The 19,331-nt window shown below is 37.8% G+C and overlaps 1 protein-coding gene across 4 annotated transcripts in view; it reads right to left on the bottom strand.

Annotated features, from left to right (window-relative positions):
• SLCO6A1 (solute carrier organic anion transporter family member 6A1) overlaps positions 1–18,923 on the bottom strand; it is a 139,836-nt gene extending 120,913 nt beyond the window's left edge. For all 4 annotated transcript variants that reach the window (XM_008014049.3, XM_037985276.2, XM_037985279.2 and 1 more), the window contains exon 1: positions 18,400–18,923. In XM_008014049.3, coding sequence (XP_008012240.3) covers positions 18,400–18,766 — 367 coding nt within the window. In that variant the 5' untranslated portion in view covers positions 18,767–18,923. The remainder of the gene's footprint in view (positions 1–18,399) is intronic.
• Positions 18,924–19,331: the final 408 nt, after the last annotated feature.

Genomic DNA, 19,331 nt, shown 5'->3' with positions numbered 1-19,331 from the left:
CTGATGATTTTCCAAAATTAATGACAGACAGATAACAAACCAAAAATTCAGGAAGCTCATAAAAGACCAAGAAGGACAAACACCACAAAATCTACACCTAGACATATCATATTCAAACTGTGGAAAATCAAAGAAAATATTGAAAAAAGTCAGAGGAAAAAATAATACCTTACCTGTGAAGAATCAAAAATAAGAATTACACTAGACTTCTCTTCACAAACTATGCAAGCAAGAAAAAAGTTGAAAGAAATATTTAAAATGTTGAAAGAAGAGGAAAAAAATCCCCACTAATCTAGTGTTCTTTATCCAGTGACATTATTCTTCAAACCAAAGAGAAAGAAAGATGTTCTCAGACAAGCAAAAATTGAGGATCTTGTCAGTAGTAGACCTGCCTTACAAGAAATGTTTAAAGAATTTCTTCAGAAAAAAAGAAAATTGTATGTTACAAAATTAGTTCTATATAAAGAAGAATAAATAAATAATGAAATCCTTTATTTTTCTTATTCTTAATTGATGTAATATATAACTACTGGTTCGCACTAATAATGCAGCAATATATTGTGATTATAGCTCATGGATAAGTTAAATAAATGACTGAATAAAAATAAAAACACAACATCTTTAAAAGTTTATAATGCAGCTGAACTGTGCTTATACGGAAAATTATAACATTAAGAGTCAAAAATAGAATATCAGAAAATTATGTAATCAATGATCTAAGCTGCCATCTGAGGAAGCTAGAAGTTTTAAAAAAAAAATGAACTCAAAGTATGTGATTATTACTACAGAAAAAGGTCAATAAAAAGGGTCAATCCATCAAGAAGATATAGCAATTATAAATGTAAAACCACTCCAAAAGATGTAAAACAAACACAGAATTTTAAGAACAAATAGACAAGCCAACAATAATATTTGGAGACTTCAATATTCTACTTTTTATAATGAATAGAAAAACTAGACCGAAGATTAGTAAGAAAATAAAAGACTTTTTATTTATTTATTTATTTATTTATTTATTTATTTATTTATTTATTTTTCTGGACGGAGTCTTGCTTGGTCACCCAGGCTGGAGTGCAGTGGTGTGATCTCGGCTCACTGCAAACTCCACCTCCCAGGTTCACACCATTCTTCTGCCTCAGCCTCCCAAGTAGCTGGGACTACAGGCGCCCGCCACTACGCCCAGCTAATTTTTTTGTATTTTTAGTAGAAATATGGTTTCACCATGTTAGCCAGGATGGTCTTGATCTCCTGACCTTGTGATTCGCCTGCCTTGGCCTCCCAAAGTGCTGGGGTTACAGGCATGAGCCACCGTGCCCAGCCAAAAAGACTTTTTAGATGCCACAAATCAACAAGACCTAACAGACATCAATTCTACCGAATAAAAGTAGAATAAACATTTTTCTCAAGCACACTTGGCACTTGCTGCAGGATAGACCATATGTTAGGCCACAAAATAAGGCTTAATAATTTTTTTCTTTTTGAAACGTGGTCTTACTCTATCTATCACCCAGGCTGGAGTACAGTAGCATGATCATAGCTCACTGCAGCTTCAAACTATTGGGCCCAAGGAATCTTTCCACCTCAGCCTCCCAGGGACTACAGGCACACACCACAAGCAGCCAATTTTTACAATTTTTTTGTAGAGACTGGGTCTCACTGTGTTGAGAAGACTGGTCTCAATCTCCTGGACTCAAGCAATCCTCTTGCCTCTAGACAATGTTTAATGTTTGCTGCCACAAACATTAAGTTATTTCTAAATTATGGGTCACAATTGTATTTATTCTTGCATGCTGGATATTGTATGCCAGACATGTGTACAGTATGTTGAAAGGAGTTTGCCTTATGTTTTCTTCCTTTAAAAAGTGCTGAATGTTGTTCTGAAGACAGTTAATTTACTTATAACTTTCCTTGGTCCTGTTAATGCTTTGTTTTAGGTTTTCTTTTTGGAAGAAGGTGGGGATCTAGAATAATCCTTTTAAAAGGCAAGGTCCTTAATTCTAAAATGTGCCTTTTTTTATTGTCTCAATCTCCCAAAGTGCTAGGATTACAGGTGTGAGCCACCACACCTGGCCAGTCTCAATAAATGTAAAAAGATTGGAATCATAAAAGTATTATCTCTGACCAAAACAAAATAAAACCAAAAATAACAAACACAAATTAGAAAAGTCCACAAATATGTGAAAAATTAAACAATACATTCATAATCAATGGGTCAAACAAGAAATCAAAAATGAATTAGGGCTGGGTGCGGTGGCTCACGCCTGTAATCCCAGAACTTTGGGAGGCTGAGACAGGCTGATCACTTGAGCTCAGGAGTTCAAGATCAGCCCAGGTAACATGGTGAAACCCCATCTACAAAAGATACAAAAACTAGCTGAGTGCAGTGGTGTGTGTTTGTAGTCCCAGCTACTCAGGAAGCTGAGATAGGAGAATCACTTGAGCGTGGGAGGTAGAGGGTGTAGTGAGTTGAGGTCATGCTATTGTACTCCATTCCAGGCAATGGGAGCGAAACTCTGTCTTTAAAAAAAAAAAGAAAAAGAAAAAGAAAAAGTGAAATCAGAAAATATGTTGAGATGAGCAAAAATAAAATAACAATATGTCAAAATACAATGGGATGCAGTCAAAGTTAATACTTAGAGAAAATGCATAGCAATGAAAGCCTATATAAAAAGAAGAAAAAGCCCAGTATGGTGGCACACACCTGTAGTCCTTGCTCCTTGGGAGGCTGATGCAAGAGGATCACTTAAGCCCAGGATTTCGAGGCTGCAGTGAGCTATGACTGCACCACTGCACTCCAACCTGGGTGACAGAGCAAGATCCTGACTAAAGAAAAACAGAATGAAGAGTTCAAATCAGTAACATAATCTTCCACCATACGAAAAAAAAAAAAAAAAAAAAAAAAACTAAACCCAAATCAAGAAGAAGAAGAATTATTAGAACGTGAATAAATAGAATATAAAATAGAAACAATAGAGAAAAATCAATGAAATAAAAGGTTGATTCTTGGTAAAGATCAACAAAGTTGACAAACCTTTCGCTACACTGGCCAAGAGAAAAGAGAGAAGACTCTAGCTTCACAAACACAGGCATGAAATAAGGAATATTACTACTGATTTTATGGAAATTGGAAAGATTATACTGTTAAACAATTGTAGAGCAACAGTTAGAAATCTAGATGCAAAGGAAATATCCCTACCTAGCAAGACACAAGCCGTAGAAACTGGCTCAGGAAAAAAAAAAAAAGAAAAATTGAATAGATCTACAACAAATATACAGCTTGATCATAAAACTTCCCATAAGAAAATTCAGGGCCAGATGGCTTCACTGGTACATTTTACCAAATGTTATTTCCCAAATTTTCTCAGAAAATAAAAGGACAGAATATTTCCCTACTTATTCTTTTTCTTTCTTTTTTTGTTTAACTACCCCACCCCCAGTTCCCTATTTATACTATTAGACCAGTATTACCTTGACAACAAATCCTGACCAAAAAAACATAAACTATAAAACAGTATCACTTTGACTATAGATGTAAAGATTTTTGACACAACACTAGCAAACTGAATCCAGCATATTAGAAAAATGATGGTAAACCTGATAAAGTGGGATTTATCCCATTAATGCAAAGTTAGTCCAATATATGAAATTAGTGTAAATCACTATATTAATAAAGGATAAAAACCACAGTATCATCAAAATGCCAAGCATTTGACAAAATCCAGCACACTTTCATAATAAAAACACTCCAAGAACTAGGAATAGAAAGCAACTTCCTCACACTGATAACTTTATACATGAAAAACCCTCAGTATACTTAATGTTGAGAGACTGAAAGCTTTCCCAAGATAAGGAACTAGACAAGGTTGTCCACTTGTACTACTTCTATTCAACATCGTATTGGAAGTGCTTGCCAGGGAAGTCAGGCAAGTAAAGGAAATAAAAGTTATCCATATTGGAAATGAAGAAGTAAAACTATTCACAAATGACATGACCTGGTACACATAAAAGTGTAAAGAATCCACACACATACAAAACAACACACTAGATCTAATAAAACAATTCAGCAAGATTCAGCATACAAGACTGATATACGAATATGATGGAAATGGCAAAACATCAGTGAAAGAAACCAAAGGCCGAAATAAATGGTAAAACATTGCATGTCATGGATTGGGAGATTTAACATTGCTTAAGTGGCAATAATCTCCTAATTAACCTACAGATACCTCAAAATCTCTACAAAATCCCAGCTGGCATTGTGCAGAAATTGACAAGCTTATTCTAAAATTCAGATGAAAATACAAGGAACCCACAATAGCCCAAACAATCTTGAAAAAAAAAACAAAGATGAAAGACTCATACTTCCTTTCTAAATTTAAAATCTACTACAAAGCTATGTGTGGTACTGGAATAAGGATAGATGTATAAATCAGTGGAGTGTAACTGAGAGTCCGTAATTAAATTCATACATGTAGAGTCAATTAGAGTGGATTTTCTAATTTGCATGAGGAAAATGTTTTGGAATCAGTAATAGCAGTTGCACAACTTGGTGGATATATTAAAAGTACACTAAATTGTTCATTTCAAAAGGAAAATTTTATGGTATGTAAATTATATTGGCTTTTATTTTATAAAAGAAAAGTTGCATGTAAAGAGGCCAACTTTAACCCCACAATGACAAAAACAAAACAACTCTTTTTCTGTAGGAGGTCTCAAAGACCATCACTGGTTCAATAGTTCACTAGAAGGATTCAAAAGTCTCTGGATATAGTTTCATTCATAGCTATGACTTACAAAACAATAGCAGTAAAGGGAAAAGGCACACGGGGCAAGGTCAGAAAGAAACCAGGTGCAAGTCAAGAATCTCTGCCACTGGAGTCAAACAGTACACATTTAATTCTTTTAATTTTAAACTGTGACAACCTATGTGAAGTGTTTTCTAAACAGTTAGGGAACTGTGGGGACACTGCAAAAATCCAACAGCCAAGATGGCAGTCAAGAGCCAACCATGCACATAGACCTCTCTCAGGTCTGCTATGTTAACACTGTTGTGCACACTGGTCCTTTAGAAAATCATAAAAATGTGGCACATACACACCATGGAATACTATACAGTCATAAAATAGGATGAATTTATGTCTTTTGCAGGGACATGGATGTACTGTATTAGTCTGTTCTCACACTGCTAATAGAGACGTACCCGATACTGGGTAATTTATAAAGGCAACAGGTTTAATTGACTCACAGTTCCACATGGCCGGGGAGGTCTCACAATCATGGTGAAAGGTGAATGAGGAGCAAAATCACATCTTACATGGCATCAGGCAAGACAGAGTGAGCAGGGGAACTCCCCATTATAAAACCATCAGATCTTGTGAGACATATTCACTGTCATGAGACCAGCACAGGAAAGATCCACCCCCATGATTCAATTACCTCCCACTGGGTCCCTCCTACAACACATGGGAATGATGGGAGCCACCATTCAAGATGAGATTTGGGTGTGGACACAGTCACAGCGTATCATTGGTTAAGCCAAATTGATCAAGAATAAAGAAGAGAAGACCAAGAATGAATGATAGAGTGGACATCACAACAGCTCCTACAGACATTAAAATAATAATAAACACCATTATGAACAACTATATACCAAAAATTTAACAGCTTAGATGAAATAAATAAATTCTTGAAAGATATAATTACTAAAATGACTCAAGGAGGAACTTTTAAAATCTGAATTTCTGCATATCTATACATGTAATTGAATTAGTAATTTTTTCCTCCCAAATTCTTTATTGTGTATTTCCTAAAATTAGAGGCATTATTCTACATAACCACAATACAGCTATAGAAAACAGGGAATTAGCATTCATACATTACTAACATCTAATGCTTAGATTCTATTCATATTTTATCACATATCCCAGCAACATCCCTTATAGCAAAAGGAACTGGTTCAGAATAAAGCACTACATTTTAGTTGTCTAGCCCTCTAGTCTCCTTCAGGTTGGAAGATTATCTCAATCTTTCCTTAACTGTCATGACTGATACTCCTAAAGATTATATACCAGTTATTTTATACAAAGTCCCTCAATTTGGGGGTTTTCTGAAGTTTCCTCATATTTAGATTCAGATTGTACATCTTTGGCAAGAATATCACAAAATTAATGTGTGTTTGCATTATATCCTATCAGGTGGTACCCATTATTTATTTGGCCCAATACTGGTAATGTTAACTTTGATCATTTAATTAAGATGGTATCATCCAAGCTTCTCCACTGTACTCTCCCCATATGCACTTGTAATTAAAAAGTGTTTTGGGAGGAGGTACTTCGTTTTTTCTTGTTTGTTTTATTTACGTATTTATTTATTTATTTTTATTATTTTACTTGAAGTCCTAGGGTACATGTGCACAATGTGCAGGTTTGTTACACATGTATACATGTGCCATGTTGTTGTGCTGCACCCACTAACTCGTCATTTACATTAAGTATATCTCCTAATACTATCCCTCCCCACTCCCCCAATTCCATGACACGCCCCAGTGTGTGGTGTTCCCCACCCTGCGTCCAAGTGTTCTCATTGTTCAGTTCTCACCTATGAGTGAGAACATGCGGTGTTTGGTTTTCTGTCCTTGCAATAGTTGGCTCAGAATGATGGTTTCCAGCTTCATCCATATCCCTATAAAGGACATGAACTCATCCTTTTATATGGCTGCATACTATTCCATGGTGTATATGTGCCACATTTTCTTAATCCAGTCTAGCATTGATGGACATTTGGGTTGGTTACAAGTCTTGGCTATTGTAAATAGTGCCACAATAAACATACATGTGCATGTGTCTTTATAGCAGCATGCTTTATAATCCTTTGGGTATATGCCCAGTAATGGGATGGCTGGGTCTAATGATGTTTCCAGTTCTAGATCCTTGAGGAATCACCACACTGTCTTCCACAATGGTTGAAGTAGTTTACAGTCCCACTAACAGTGTAAAAGCATTCCAATTTCTCCACATCCTCTTTACCACCTGTTCTTTACCGACTTTTTAATGATCGCCATTCTGACTGGTGTGAGATGGTATCTCATTGTGGTTTTGATTTGCATTTCTCTGATGGCGAGTGATGATGAGCATTTTTTCATGTGTCTGTTGGCTGAATAAATGTCTTCTTTTGAGAAGCGTCTATTCATATCCTTCCTCCACTTTTTAATGGGGTTGTTTGATGTTTTTCTTGTAAATTTGTTTAAGTTTCTTGTAAGTTCTGGATATTAGACCTTTGTCAGATGGGTAGATTGCAAAAATTTTCTCCCATTCTGTAGGTTGCCTGTTCACTCTGATGGTAGTTTCTTTTGCTGTGCAGAAGCTTTTTAGTTTAATTAGATCCCAATTGTCAATATTGGCTTTTGTTGCCATTGCTTTTGGTGTTTAAGTCATGAAGTCCTTGTCCATGCCTATGTCCTGAATGGTATTACCTAGTTTTCTTCTAGGGTTTTTATGGTTTTAGTTCTAACATTTAAGTCTTTGATCCATCTTCAATTAATTTTTGTATAAGGTGTAAGCAAGGGATCCAGTTTCAGTTTTCTACATATGGCTAGCCAGTTTTCCCAGCACCATTTATTAAACAGGGAATCCTTTCCCCATTTCTTGTTTTTGTCAAGTTTGTCAAAGATCATAGATGTGTGGTATTATTTCTGAGGGCTCCATTCTGTTCCGTTGGTCTATATCTCTGTTTTGGTATCAGTATAATGCTGTTTTGGTTACTGTAGCCTTGTAGTATAGCTTGAAGTCAGGTATGCCTCCAGCGGGATGCCTCCAGCTTTGTTCTTTTGGCTTAGGATTGTCTTGGCAATGCAGGCTTTTTTTGGTTCCATATGAACTTTAAAGTAGTTTTTTCCAATTCCATGAAGAAAGTCATTGGTAGCTTGAAGGGGATGGCATTGAATCTATAAATTACCGTGGGCAGTATGGCCATTTTCACAGTATTGATTCCTACTGTCCATGAGCATGGAATGTTCTTCCATTTGTTTGAGTCCTCTTTTATTTCATTTAGCAGTGGTTTGTAGTTCTCCTTGAAGAGGTCCTTCACTTCCTTTGTAAGTTGGATTCCTAGGTATTTTATTCTCTTTGAAGCAATTGTGAATGGGAGTTCACTCATAATTTGACTCTCTGTTTGTCTGTTCTTGGTGTATACGAATGCTTGTGATTTTTGCACATTGATTTTGTATCCTGAGACTTTGCTGCAGTTGCTTATCAGCTTAAGGAGATTTGGGGCTGAGATGATGGAGTTTCCTAAATATACAATCATGTCATCTGCAATCAGGGACACTTAGACTTCCTCTTTTCCTAATTGAATACCCTTTAATTCTTTCTCTTGCCTGATTGCCCTGGCCTGAACTTCCAATACTATATTGAATCAGAGTGGTGAGAGAAGGCATCCTTGTCTTGTGCCAGTTTTCAAAGGGAATGCTTCCAGTTTTTGCATATTCAGTATGATATTGGCTGTGGGTTTTTCATAAATTGCTCTTATTATTTTGAGATATGTTCCATCAACACCTAGTTATTGAGAGTTTTTAGCATGAAGGACTGTTGAATTTTGTCAAAGGCCTTTTCTGCATCTATTGAGATAATCATGTGGTTTTTGTCTTTGGTTCTGTTTATATGATGGATTACACTTATTGATTTGCATATGTTGAACCAGCCTTACATCCCAGGGATGAAGCCAACTTGATCGTGGTGGATAAGATTTTTGATGTGCTGCTGGATTCAGTTTGCCAGTATTTTATTGAGACAGGCCAACATTCAAATCAGGAAATATAGAGAACACCATAAAGATATTCCATGAGAAGAGCAACCCCAAGACACATAATTGTCAGATTCACCAAGGTTGAAATGAGGGAAATAATGTTAAGGGCAGCCAGAGAGAAAGGTCGGGTTACCCACAAAGGGAAGCCCATCTGACTAACAGCAGATCTCTCGGCAGAAACCCTACAAATCAAAAGAGAGTGGGGGCCAATATTTAGCATTCTTTAAGAAAAGAATTTTTAACCCAGAATTTCATATCCAGCCAAACTAAGCTTAGCTAAACTGAGTGAAGGAGAAATAAAATCCTTTACAGACAAGTAAATGCTGAGAGATTTTGTGTCACTACCAGGCCTGCTTTAAAAAAGCTCCTGAAGGAAGCACTAAACATGAAAAGGAAAACCCGTACCAGCCACTGAAAAAACATGCCAAGTTGTAAAGATCATTGATGCTCTGAAGAAACTGCATCAATTAATGGGCAAAATAACCAGCTAACATCATAATGACAGGATCAAATTCACACAGAACAATATTAACCTTAAATGTAAATGGGCTAAATGTCCTAATTAAAAGACACAGAGTGGCAAATTGGATAAAGGGTCAAGACCCATCAGTATGCTGTATTCAGGAGACCCATCTCACATGCAGAGACACACATAGGCTCAAAATAATGGCATAGAGGAATATTTACCAAGCAAATGGAAAGAAAAAAAAAAGCAGTGGTTACAAACCTAGTCTCTGAATAAACAGACTTTAAACCAACAAAGATTAAAAAAGACAAACAAGGGCATTACATATTGGTAAAGGGATCAATGCAACAAGAACTAACTATCCTAAACATATATGCGCCCAAACAGGAACAGCCAGATTCATAAAGGAAGTCCTTAGATACCTACAAGGAAACTTAGACTCCCACACAAAAATAATGAAAGACTTTAACACCCCACTGTCAATATTAGATAGATCAACGAGACAGAAGGTTAAGAAAGAGATCCAGGACTTGAATTCAGCTCTGCACCAAGCAGACCTAATAGACATCTACAGAACTCTCCACCCCAAATCAACAGAATATACATTCTTCTCAGCACCACATCACACTTATTCCAAAATTGACCACATAATTGGAAGTAAAGCACTCCTCAGCAAGTGTACAGGAATGGAAATTATAACCAACTGTCTCTCAGACCACAGTGCAATCAAACTAGAACTCAGAACTAAGAAACTCAATCAAAACCGCTCAACTACATGGAAACTGAACAACCTGCTCCTGAATGACTACTGGGTACATAACGAAATGAAGACAGAAATAAAGATGTTCTTTGAAACCAATGACAACAAAGATACAACATACCAGAATCTCTGGGACACATTTAAAGCAGTGTGTAGAGGGAAATTTATAGCACTAAATGCCCACAAGAGAAAGCTGAAAAGATCTAAAATTGACACTCTAACATCACAATTAAAAGAACTAGAGAAGCAAGAGCAAACACATTCAAAAGCTAGCAGAAGGCAAGAAATAACTAAGATCAGAGCAGAACTGAAGGAGATAGAGACACAAAAAACCCTCCAAAAAATCAATGAATCCAGGAGTTGGTTTTTTGAAAAGATCAACAAAATTGATAAACTGCTAGCAAGACTAATAAAGAAGAAAAGAGAGAAGAATCAAATAGATCCAATAAAAAATGATAAAGGGGATATCACCACCGACCCCACAGAAATACAAACTACCATCAGAGAATACTATAAACACCTCTGCACAAATAAACTAGAAAATCTAGAAGAAATGGATAAATTCCTGGACACTTACACTCTCCCAAGACTAAACTAGGAAGAATTTGAATATCTGACTAGACAAATAACAGGCTCTTAAATTGAGGCAATAATTAATAGCCTACCAACACAAACAAGTCCAAGACCAGACAGAGTCACAGCTGAATTCTACTAGAGGTACAAAGATGAGCTGGTACCAGTCCTTCTGAAACTATTCCAATCAATAGAAAAAGAGGGAATCCTTCCCAACTCATTTTATAAGGCCAGCATCATCCTGATACCAAAGCCTGGCAGAGGCACAAAAAAAGAGATAATTTTAGACCATTATCCCTGATGAACATCGATGCGATGTTCATATATAAATAAATAAAATTTATTTATTTTTTATTAAATAAAAAATTTAGCAGCAGCACATCAAAAACCTTATCCACCATAGTCAAGTCAGCTCCATCCCTGAGATGTAAGACCAATGGAACAGAACAGAGCACTCAGAAATAACACCACACATCTACAACCATCTGATCTTTGACAAACCTGACAAAAACAAGAAAGGATTCCCTATTTAATAAATGGTGCTGGGAAAACTGGCTAGCTATATGTAGGAAGCTGAAACTGGATCCCTTGCTTACACCTTATACAAAAATTAATTCAAGATGGATCAAAGACTTAAATGTTAGAACTAAAACCACAAAAACCCTAGAAGAAAACTTAGGTAATACCATTCAGGACATAGGCATGGGCAAGGACTTCATGACTAAAACACCAAAAGCAATGGCAACAGAAGCCAAAATTGACAAATGAGATCTAATTAAACTAAAAAGCTTCTGCACAGCAAAAGAAACTACCATCAGAGTGAACAGGCAACCTACAGAATGGGAGAAAATTTTTGCAATCTACCCATCTGACAAAGGGCTAATATTCAGAATTTAAAAGGAACTTAAACAAATTTATAAGAAAAAACACAAACAACCCCATCAAAAAGTGGGCAAAGGATATATGAACAGACACTTTTCAAAAGAACACATTTATTCAGCCAACAGACACATGAAAAAATGCTCATTATCACTGGTCATCAGAGAAATGCAAATCAAAACCACAATGAAATACCATCTCACACCAGTTAGAATGGCAATCATTAAAAAGTCGGTAAACAACAGATGCTGGAGAGGATGTGCACAAATAGGAATGCATTCCATTTTTGGTGGGAGTGTAAATTAGTTCAACCATTGTGAAAGATTCCTCAAGGATCTAGAACTAGAAACACCATTTGACCCAGCCATCCCATTACTGGGTATATACCCAAAGCATTATAAATCATGCTTCTATAAAGACACATGCACACGTATGTTTATTGTGGCACTATTCACAATAGCAAAGACTTGGAACCAACCCAAATGTCCATCAATGCTAGACTGGATTAAGAAAATGTGGTACAGCCGGGCGCGGTGGCTCAAGCCTGTAATCCCAGCACTTTGGGAGGCCGAGACGGGCGGATCACGAGGTCAGGAGATCGAGACCATCCTGGCGAACTCGGTGAAACCCCGTCTCTACTAAAAAATACAAAAAAAAAAAAAAAAAAACTAGCCGGGTGAGGTGGCGGGCGCCTGTAGTCCCAGCTACTCGGGAGGCTGAGGCAGGAGAATGGCGTGAACCCGGGAGGCGGAGCTTGCAGTGAGCTGAGATCCGGCCACTGTACCCCAGCCCGGGCGACAGAGCGAGACTCCGTCTCAAAAAAAAAAAAAAAAAAAAAAAAAAAAAAAAAGAAAATGTGGTACATATACACCATGGAATACTATGCAGCCATAAAAAAGGATGAGTTCATGTCCTTTGCAGGGACATGGACGAAGCTGGAAACCATCATTCTCAGCAAACTATCACAAGGACAGAAAACCAAACACTCATAGGTGGGAACTGAGCAATGAGAACACTTGGACACAGGGTGGGGAACATCACACACCTGGGCCTATGGGGAGGTGGGGGACTGGGGGAGGGATAGCATTAAGAGAAATATTTAATGTTAATGATGAGTTGATGGGTGCAGCAAACGAACGTGATACATGTATACCTATGTAACAAACCTGCACATTGTGCACATGTACCCTAGAACTTAAAGTGTATTTAAAAAAAATACTACACAAAGGGTACATAATGCTGCACAAATTCTTTCAGAAAAAATGAGGAGGAAAGATAAGAAGGGGAAAAACATCCCAATTTATTTAGTGAAGCTACTAGTACCTGCTACTGAAGACAGACAAAAATACTCTAAGAAAACTGCAGAACAATACTCTCACAGAAACAAAAAATTTTAACAAAATTTTGGCAAATTAAATCTAGCAATATGCAGAAAAAGACAATAATCCAATAAAAAGGGCTTATCCTAGGAATGCAAGGGTTGTCAAATATCAAAAAATGCAGTATATCATATTAATAGAACAAATTTTTCCTATGAATATCTCAATAGAGGCAGGAACAAGCATGTGATAAAATTCAACACCAATTAATGACAAAAAATTCTCAGCAAACTAATAAAAGAAGAGATATCCTTAAATTGACAAAAGGCATCTTAAAAAATAAAATCTACAGTTAACACATTTAACTGTGAAAGGCTGAATTTTTTCTATCTAAAAATCAGAAAAATATCAATGAACATTGCTTTTCCTAATTTCTATTGACCATTGTACCAGGGAGTCTAGCCCGTGGAATTAAATAACAAATCGTAACAACAACAACAAAAAATAACAAACAGATTGGGAAGAAGTAAAACTGTCCTTATTCACAGAATTCATGTATATTAAAAAATCCTAAGGAGTCTGCAAAAAAATGGCTTCTGTAACTTAATAGGTTAATTGAACAAAGATGCAGGATAGAAGATGTAAATGAAGATGATATATCCAGCAAGTTCAGTCACCAGGACTCTTACTATCGTTAAGAAGTCAATTTTCTCCAAATTTATAGACTCAACAAAATCTCAGTAACTTTTTTATAGAAACTGACAAATTTATTCTAAAATTTATATGGAAAAACAAAGATCTAGAATAGCCAAAACAACTTTTAAAAAGAATGAAGTCAAAAGGATACCTGATTTTAATGCATATAATAAAGCTACAGTAACCAATGCAATATAATATTTGCATAAGTATAGATGTATTAGGAAAATAGAACTGAATAGAAGGGCTCTAAATAGACTCAGAAAGAGATCAGAGCTTCCACAAAACTACCAAGATAATTTAATGGATTAAAGGTCACTGTTTTCAGTAAACTATACTGGAATAAAGCATTTTTTTCTATATGAAAAAAATTTAAACTTGATCCTTTCATACACTAAAACAATTCATTCAAAATGGATCAGAGACCTAAACATGAGAGTTAAACTGTAAAACTTCTAGAAAAAAGCAAAGTAGAAAACCTTCATGACATTGAGTTAGGCAATAGTTTCCATGATAAAAGCCAAAAAGAATGAATCATTTAAAAGATTAATAAGCTATACTTCATCAAAGTTGAAAGTTGAATCCTTTTTTCATCAAAAAGACACAGAAAAATATTCAAAAGCAAACCACGGATTGGGAGAAAATATTTGTAAATATTTATTCAACAAAAGACTTGCATCCAGATTGTATAAAGAACACTTCACTCAGTAATAAGAGAAACAACCCAATTTATTAAAGGGCACTTCCCAAGCAAAGACACACAAATGGATAAAAAGCATGTAAACAGATGTTCAAGACAATTGGTCATTGGGGAAATGAAATTAAAATCACAGTGAGTCCCAGCACTTTGGGAGGCCGAGATGGGCGGATCACGAGGTCAGGAGATCGAGACCATGCTGGCTAACACGGTGAAACCCCGTCTTTACTAAAAAATACAAAAAATTAGCTGGTCGAGGTGGCGGGCGCCTGTAGTCCCAGCTACTCGGGAGGCTGAGGCAGGAGAATGGCGTGAACCCGGGAGGCGGAGCTTGCAGTGAGCTGAGATTCGGCCACTGCACTCCAGCCTGGGCCACAGAGTGAGACTCCGTCTCAAAAAAAAAAAAAAAAAAAAAATCACAGTGAGATCCCATTAGACAATCACTGGAATAGCTAAAATTTTAAGAACTGACAATACTAACTATTAATAAGAATGTGGAACTGGAACTCATATATTGCTGACTGGTAGGATTGCAAATGGTACAGCCACTTTGTAATTTGGCAGTTTCTAGAAGGTACACTTAAATACTTATATAGCCCAGCAACTCTATTCCTAGTTATCTATCCAACAGAAACAAAAACATATGTCCACACAAATATGCAATTGCAATTCCTCTTAACAGCATTATTTATAGTAGTCAAAAAAATATAGAAACAACCCAACTGTCCATCAACTACTGAGTGGATATAGTGGATAAAATTCCATTCGATGATACTATTCACAATAAAAAAGAACAAAGGGTTAATACGCACAACATGAATGAATCTCAAAACCATCAAGCTATTTAAAAAAAGCCAGAAATAAAAAAAAAAAACTAGAAATTGTATGATTCCATGTATATTAAATTTTAGGAAATGCAAAACTCTAATGACAGAAAGCAGGTTAAGGTCACCTAAGGCAGGAGGTAGGAGCAGGAAGTGACTGCAAAGGAGCATGAAAAAACTTTTAGTGTGATGGAAAAGTTCTAAAATTGATTGCATTGGCCAGGCACAGTGGCTTATGCCTGTTATCCCAGCACTTTGGGAGGCAAAGGTGGGTGGATCATCTGAAGTCAGGAGTTTGAGACCAGCGTGGCCAACATAGTGAAATCCCGTCTCTACTGAAAATACAAAAAAATTAGCTGGGTATTGTGGCAGGCACCTGTAATCCCAACTACAGGGAGGCAGAGGTTGCAGTGAGCCAAGATCACATCATTGCACTACAGCCTGGGCAATAAGAGCAAGACTCAGTAGACTCAGTCTCAAAATTAATTAAATAAATAAATAATAAAATTGATTGCATTGGTGGTTGCATGTCCATACATATTTACTAAAACTCATTGAATGACATACTTCGAAAAGTGTGAATTTTATTATATGTAAAGTATATCTAAATAAAAGAGAAGGAAGGACGGAGGGAGAGGGAGAAGAAGAGAGGAAGGGAGGGAAGAAAGGTCTGAGTCTGGTCATAAGGAAACATCAAATAGACCCAGATTGAAGTTCATCCTGCACTACAAAAAAAGCCATACTCTGTAAGACTTCTAAGGACATAAGACACAAGAAGAAAATATGAGGAAGTGTTACAGATTAAAGAAGACTTCTAAAATATGACAACTTAATGCAACATATGTCCCTGTATAGAATTTTGGCCCCAAAATGAAAAGAAGACAATATTGAGACAGCTGGCAACATCTGGATGGGACCACCAGTTCATAATTGGATGGTAGTATTGTACTGATATTCCTGCCTGTGAGGAGTGTATGATGGTTACGTAAGAGAGTGTCTCACTCTGGGAAGTTGCACACTGGAGTAGTTAGCAGTAATGGGGCACCATGTCTGAAAAAGTGGGCATGTATAGGGAAAGAGAAGGTAAAGGAACAAATGTGGTAAAATGTTAACAGATGAAGAATCTGGTTCACTCACAGGGAAGCAGGTATTGTTTGTACTGCCTTTGCATCCCTTTTTTATGTTTGAAATGATTTTAAAATTGTTTACAATGTAACTAAAAATAGATCATTTGACAAATAGAAAAATGAAGAGATATACCATTTTTATGAATGGAAGACTCAATATTATACCAAACTGAGCTAACTACCTATATGAAGTCAGTTAAGTTACAGAGCTAAAACCATATACTGTCAATCACTTGTTCAGAAACCTTCAATGGCTCCTCATTACCCATCTAATAAGGGGATTACACTAAATTAGATAATACTTGCAAAGCACCTTACTCATGATCCAACAGAGTGGGAAGTAAATACTTTTTATATCCTTTCAGAATTCTGTCTGGTATTTAAAGGCCTTCATAATCTAGGCATAATCTGTCTTTTCCTTCCTTTTAAAATTCATTTATGCACTGAATACGTATTTATTGAGTGTCTTCTATACCTCAGTCACTAAGGAGACATGATGGATAATATAAATATAATTACCCCCTTATGGTGCCTAGATGAAACCATTATCTGGCCAAACTTGTCATTCACCGTTGTGAAACAAGCCTTTCTAAAACAAAACACTGATTCATTAACTCGTTTCCCTATTCAACAAATACTCTTTAACTTCATTCTGGCTTTCAAAACTGTACCTAACTATAAAGGCATAGTTCAAATGCTTGTTCTTCTAAGAAACTTCTTTGATAATCTCAAGACAAACTCGATGACTATGTGTTTGTTTTTCTAATATGGGTCTTACCACGTACAGCCTTCTGATTGTACTTACTTAGACCCAGCATCTTAGAGCAAAAAAGAGAACAGGTTTGTCAAATTCCAATGCCATCATTGAAAAGAGGCTAGTAAAGAATCTTGATGTAATAGGGGAGGTGGGAGCTGTGGCCAAGTAGAGAAGCATGCCAGGTCTAAAGGTGTTCAAATTCACCTTCTTCAAAATATATGAGCAAAAATAACAGCCTCAAGTTTAGGTTCTCTGGTATAAATTCGTAGATGAGGAAACAAGATCCAATAGACAGTGGCTGAGTCAGAATGTCTCAAATTTATGAGCAGGAGCAGAAACCATTCAATGATCATAGACACCGTTTTCAACTTTATTTTAAACTCCAGGTGATTCAGCCCGGAACTTCTCAGAGTTGGTGACAAACAACGATAAATGACTCAACAACACCTCTCTGCAGCCGGCTATCTGGAAGCCTGGCCCTCATCACCCACAATGTGTAGGATGGACTGTGCCAAATCAGGTACTGGAGGAGGTGAGGCACCGAAGCTCCTTCCAGCCGGTTAACCTGTTTTTGAAACCACCTTTGCAAAAATTGTAACGGAAGAAATTATGACAGTGAAAGAGATCAGACCTAATCCACTCCTTCTTGCTTCTAACCTTTAAACTCCTTGTTCATTCCTGGGATTTAAACTCCTTGTTCATTCCTGAGCTTAGGTCGAACTAACTTTGGGAAGGAATTCATTTCATGGTTTGTCTCTGAAACAAAATTGATAATAACCCTTTTCTGAAAAGATCCCCTTCTTGCCTGGGGACTAATCTGCCTTTGCAGGACTAACAAATCAGCTATAAGATTAGAAATTAAGGTTAGGGGTCATGCAGCCCCTGGCGCCGAGAGTCGGAACCTCCCCAAATTGCTCCCAGGGAAAACATCAGTATTGTAAGACCTGAGATTGGTGCTTGAGATATTTTGCAGACCCTGCACTGGATGGATGAACTGACACCACACAGACTGGCAATCTGGGTCAGCTACTTCTGCCATTCCACCCAGGAACAGAAGATGGCAAGAAAACCTGACTTCGACCCCACTAGGACATCCCCAGGAACCTTAGACAGGATCCTGACCAACCTGACCAATCAGCATTCCCCAGTTCCCGAGCAACTGCCTGACAAATTATCTTTAAAAACTCTGATCCCATCCCAGAATGCTGGAGAGACTGATGTGAGCAATAATAAAACTCTGGTCTCCCACACAGCCGGTTCTGCGTGTCTTACTCTTTCTCCATGGCAATTTCCCTTTCTTGATAAATCTGCTCTGTCTAGGCAGCGGGCGAGGTAAACCCATTGGTGGCTAAACTTTGATCCGACAACGCCTTGAGAAGTCAGACAGCAGCCTCAGGCTGGGCCACCCCAGGGCGTCCTCTGCCATCCTGCCTCTCCCATCTCCTCCGGTGCTGCCCCCTGCTGCCCTCGCCACAACACCCCGCTTCCTTCAGGCTCACCTTGACATAAGACCAGGATGCAGTAGAAAACCATGAAGCAGTGAATGTTATTGCAACACTCACAGCAGGGGCTGACTAGACAGCCCAAACCACAGGGCTGCTCCAAACTGTTATCCAATTCTCCCGGCTTCTTGGAAACTGAGGACTTGTCTTTGTTCCTTTTTCGGAAACCGCCGAACCTTAACAAGGCCTCTGGAAGTAGTCTCAGATACCGGTATTTTTTCTCGAACTTCAAGGACTTCGAGGACTTCGGGGATTCCCTGGCCCTCCAGTCCTTAGCAGGCCGGGCCCCTGCGGCCTCCCGCGGCTCTACTCCTCCTGGGACTTCATACTGGTCCCCAGAGCGCCCGGCGACGTCTTCGGACATGGCTCACTTTGGGCGCCTCCTGGCGACGCGGCCCGAGTGCTCTCAGCACCCCGTCCTATCTGGGCCAACCCAAAGGCCAGCCTGGCGAGGGCGTCGAAGGACTCAGTGGCCACAACGGACTCCGGCGGCCCAAGCCTCCAGAGAGAACGTTTCTCCTAGGGCAGGAGGCAAACGTCCTCGCAGGGGGTTGACAGTTGAGAACTTCCAAGGCTGTTTTCCTTCTTTTCTTCCACGTGCGAAAGGGGGGCGGGGGGGAACGCTACAAGTAGGTTTTGATAACTGCTAACACAGACAAGGAGCACCAGAGTAATTTTAATGGCAGTCAAAGATTGCCAGTACTTATTTATTAAATAATACTCATTAGGAAGCATGGAAAAAAAAAGTGGAACTGTCTGTCCCCAGTTTCCCCAGACTTACTTTATTGTGGTGGCTTTCCAACTGAAATATCTCACTAGAAACAACCTGAAAATTGTTGAAGGACCAGGAGAGAGCAGAAGACATTGGAAAAACAAACAAACAAACAAACAAACAAAAAATTTCACCACAGTAAAAGATTTGGAGGCAC

Source organism: Chlorocebus sabaeus, chromosome 23 (assembly GCF_047675955.1).
Source record: "Chlorocebus sabaeus isolate Y175 chromosome 23, mChlSab1.0.hap1, whole genome shotgun sequence".
Taxonomy (NCBI): domain Eukaryota; kingdom Metazoa; phylum Chordata; class Mammalia; order Primates; family Cercopithecidae; genus Chlorocebus; species Chlorocebus sabaeus.
This window is presented reverse-complemented; position numbering and strand designations above follow the sequence as displayed.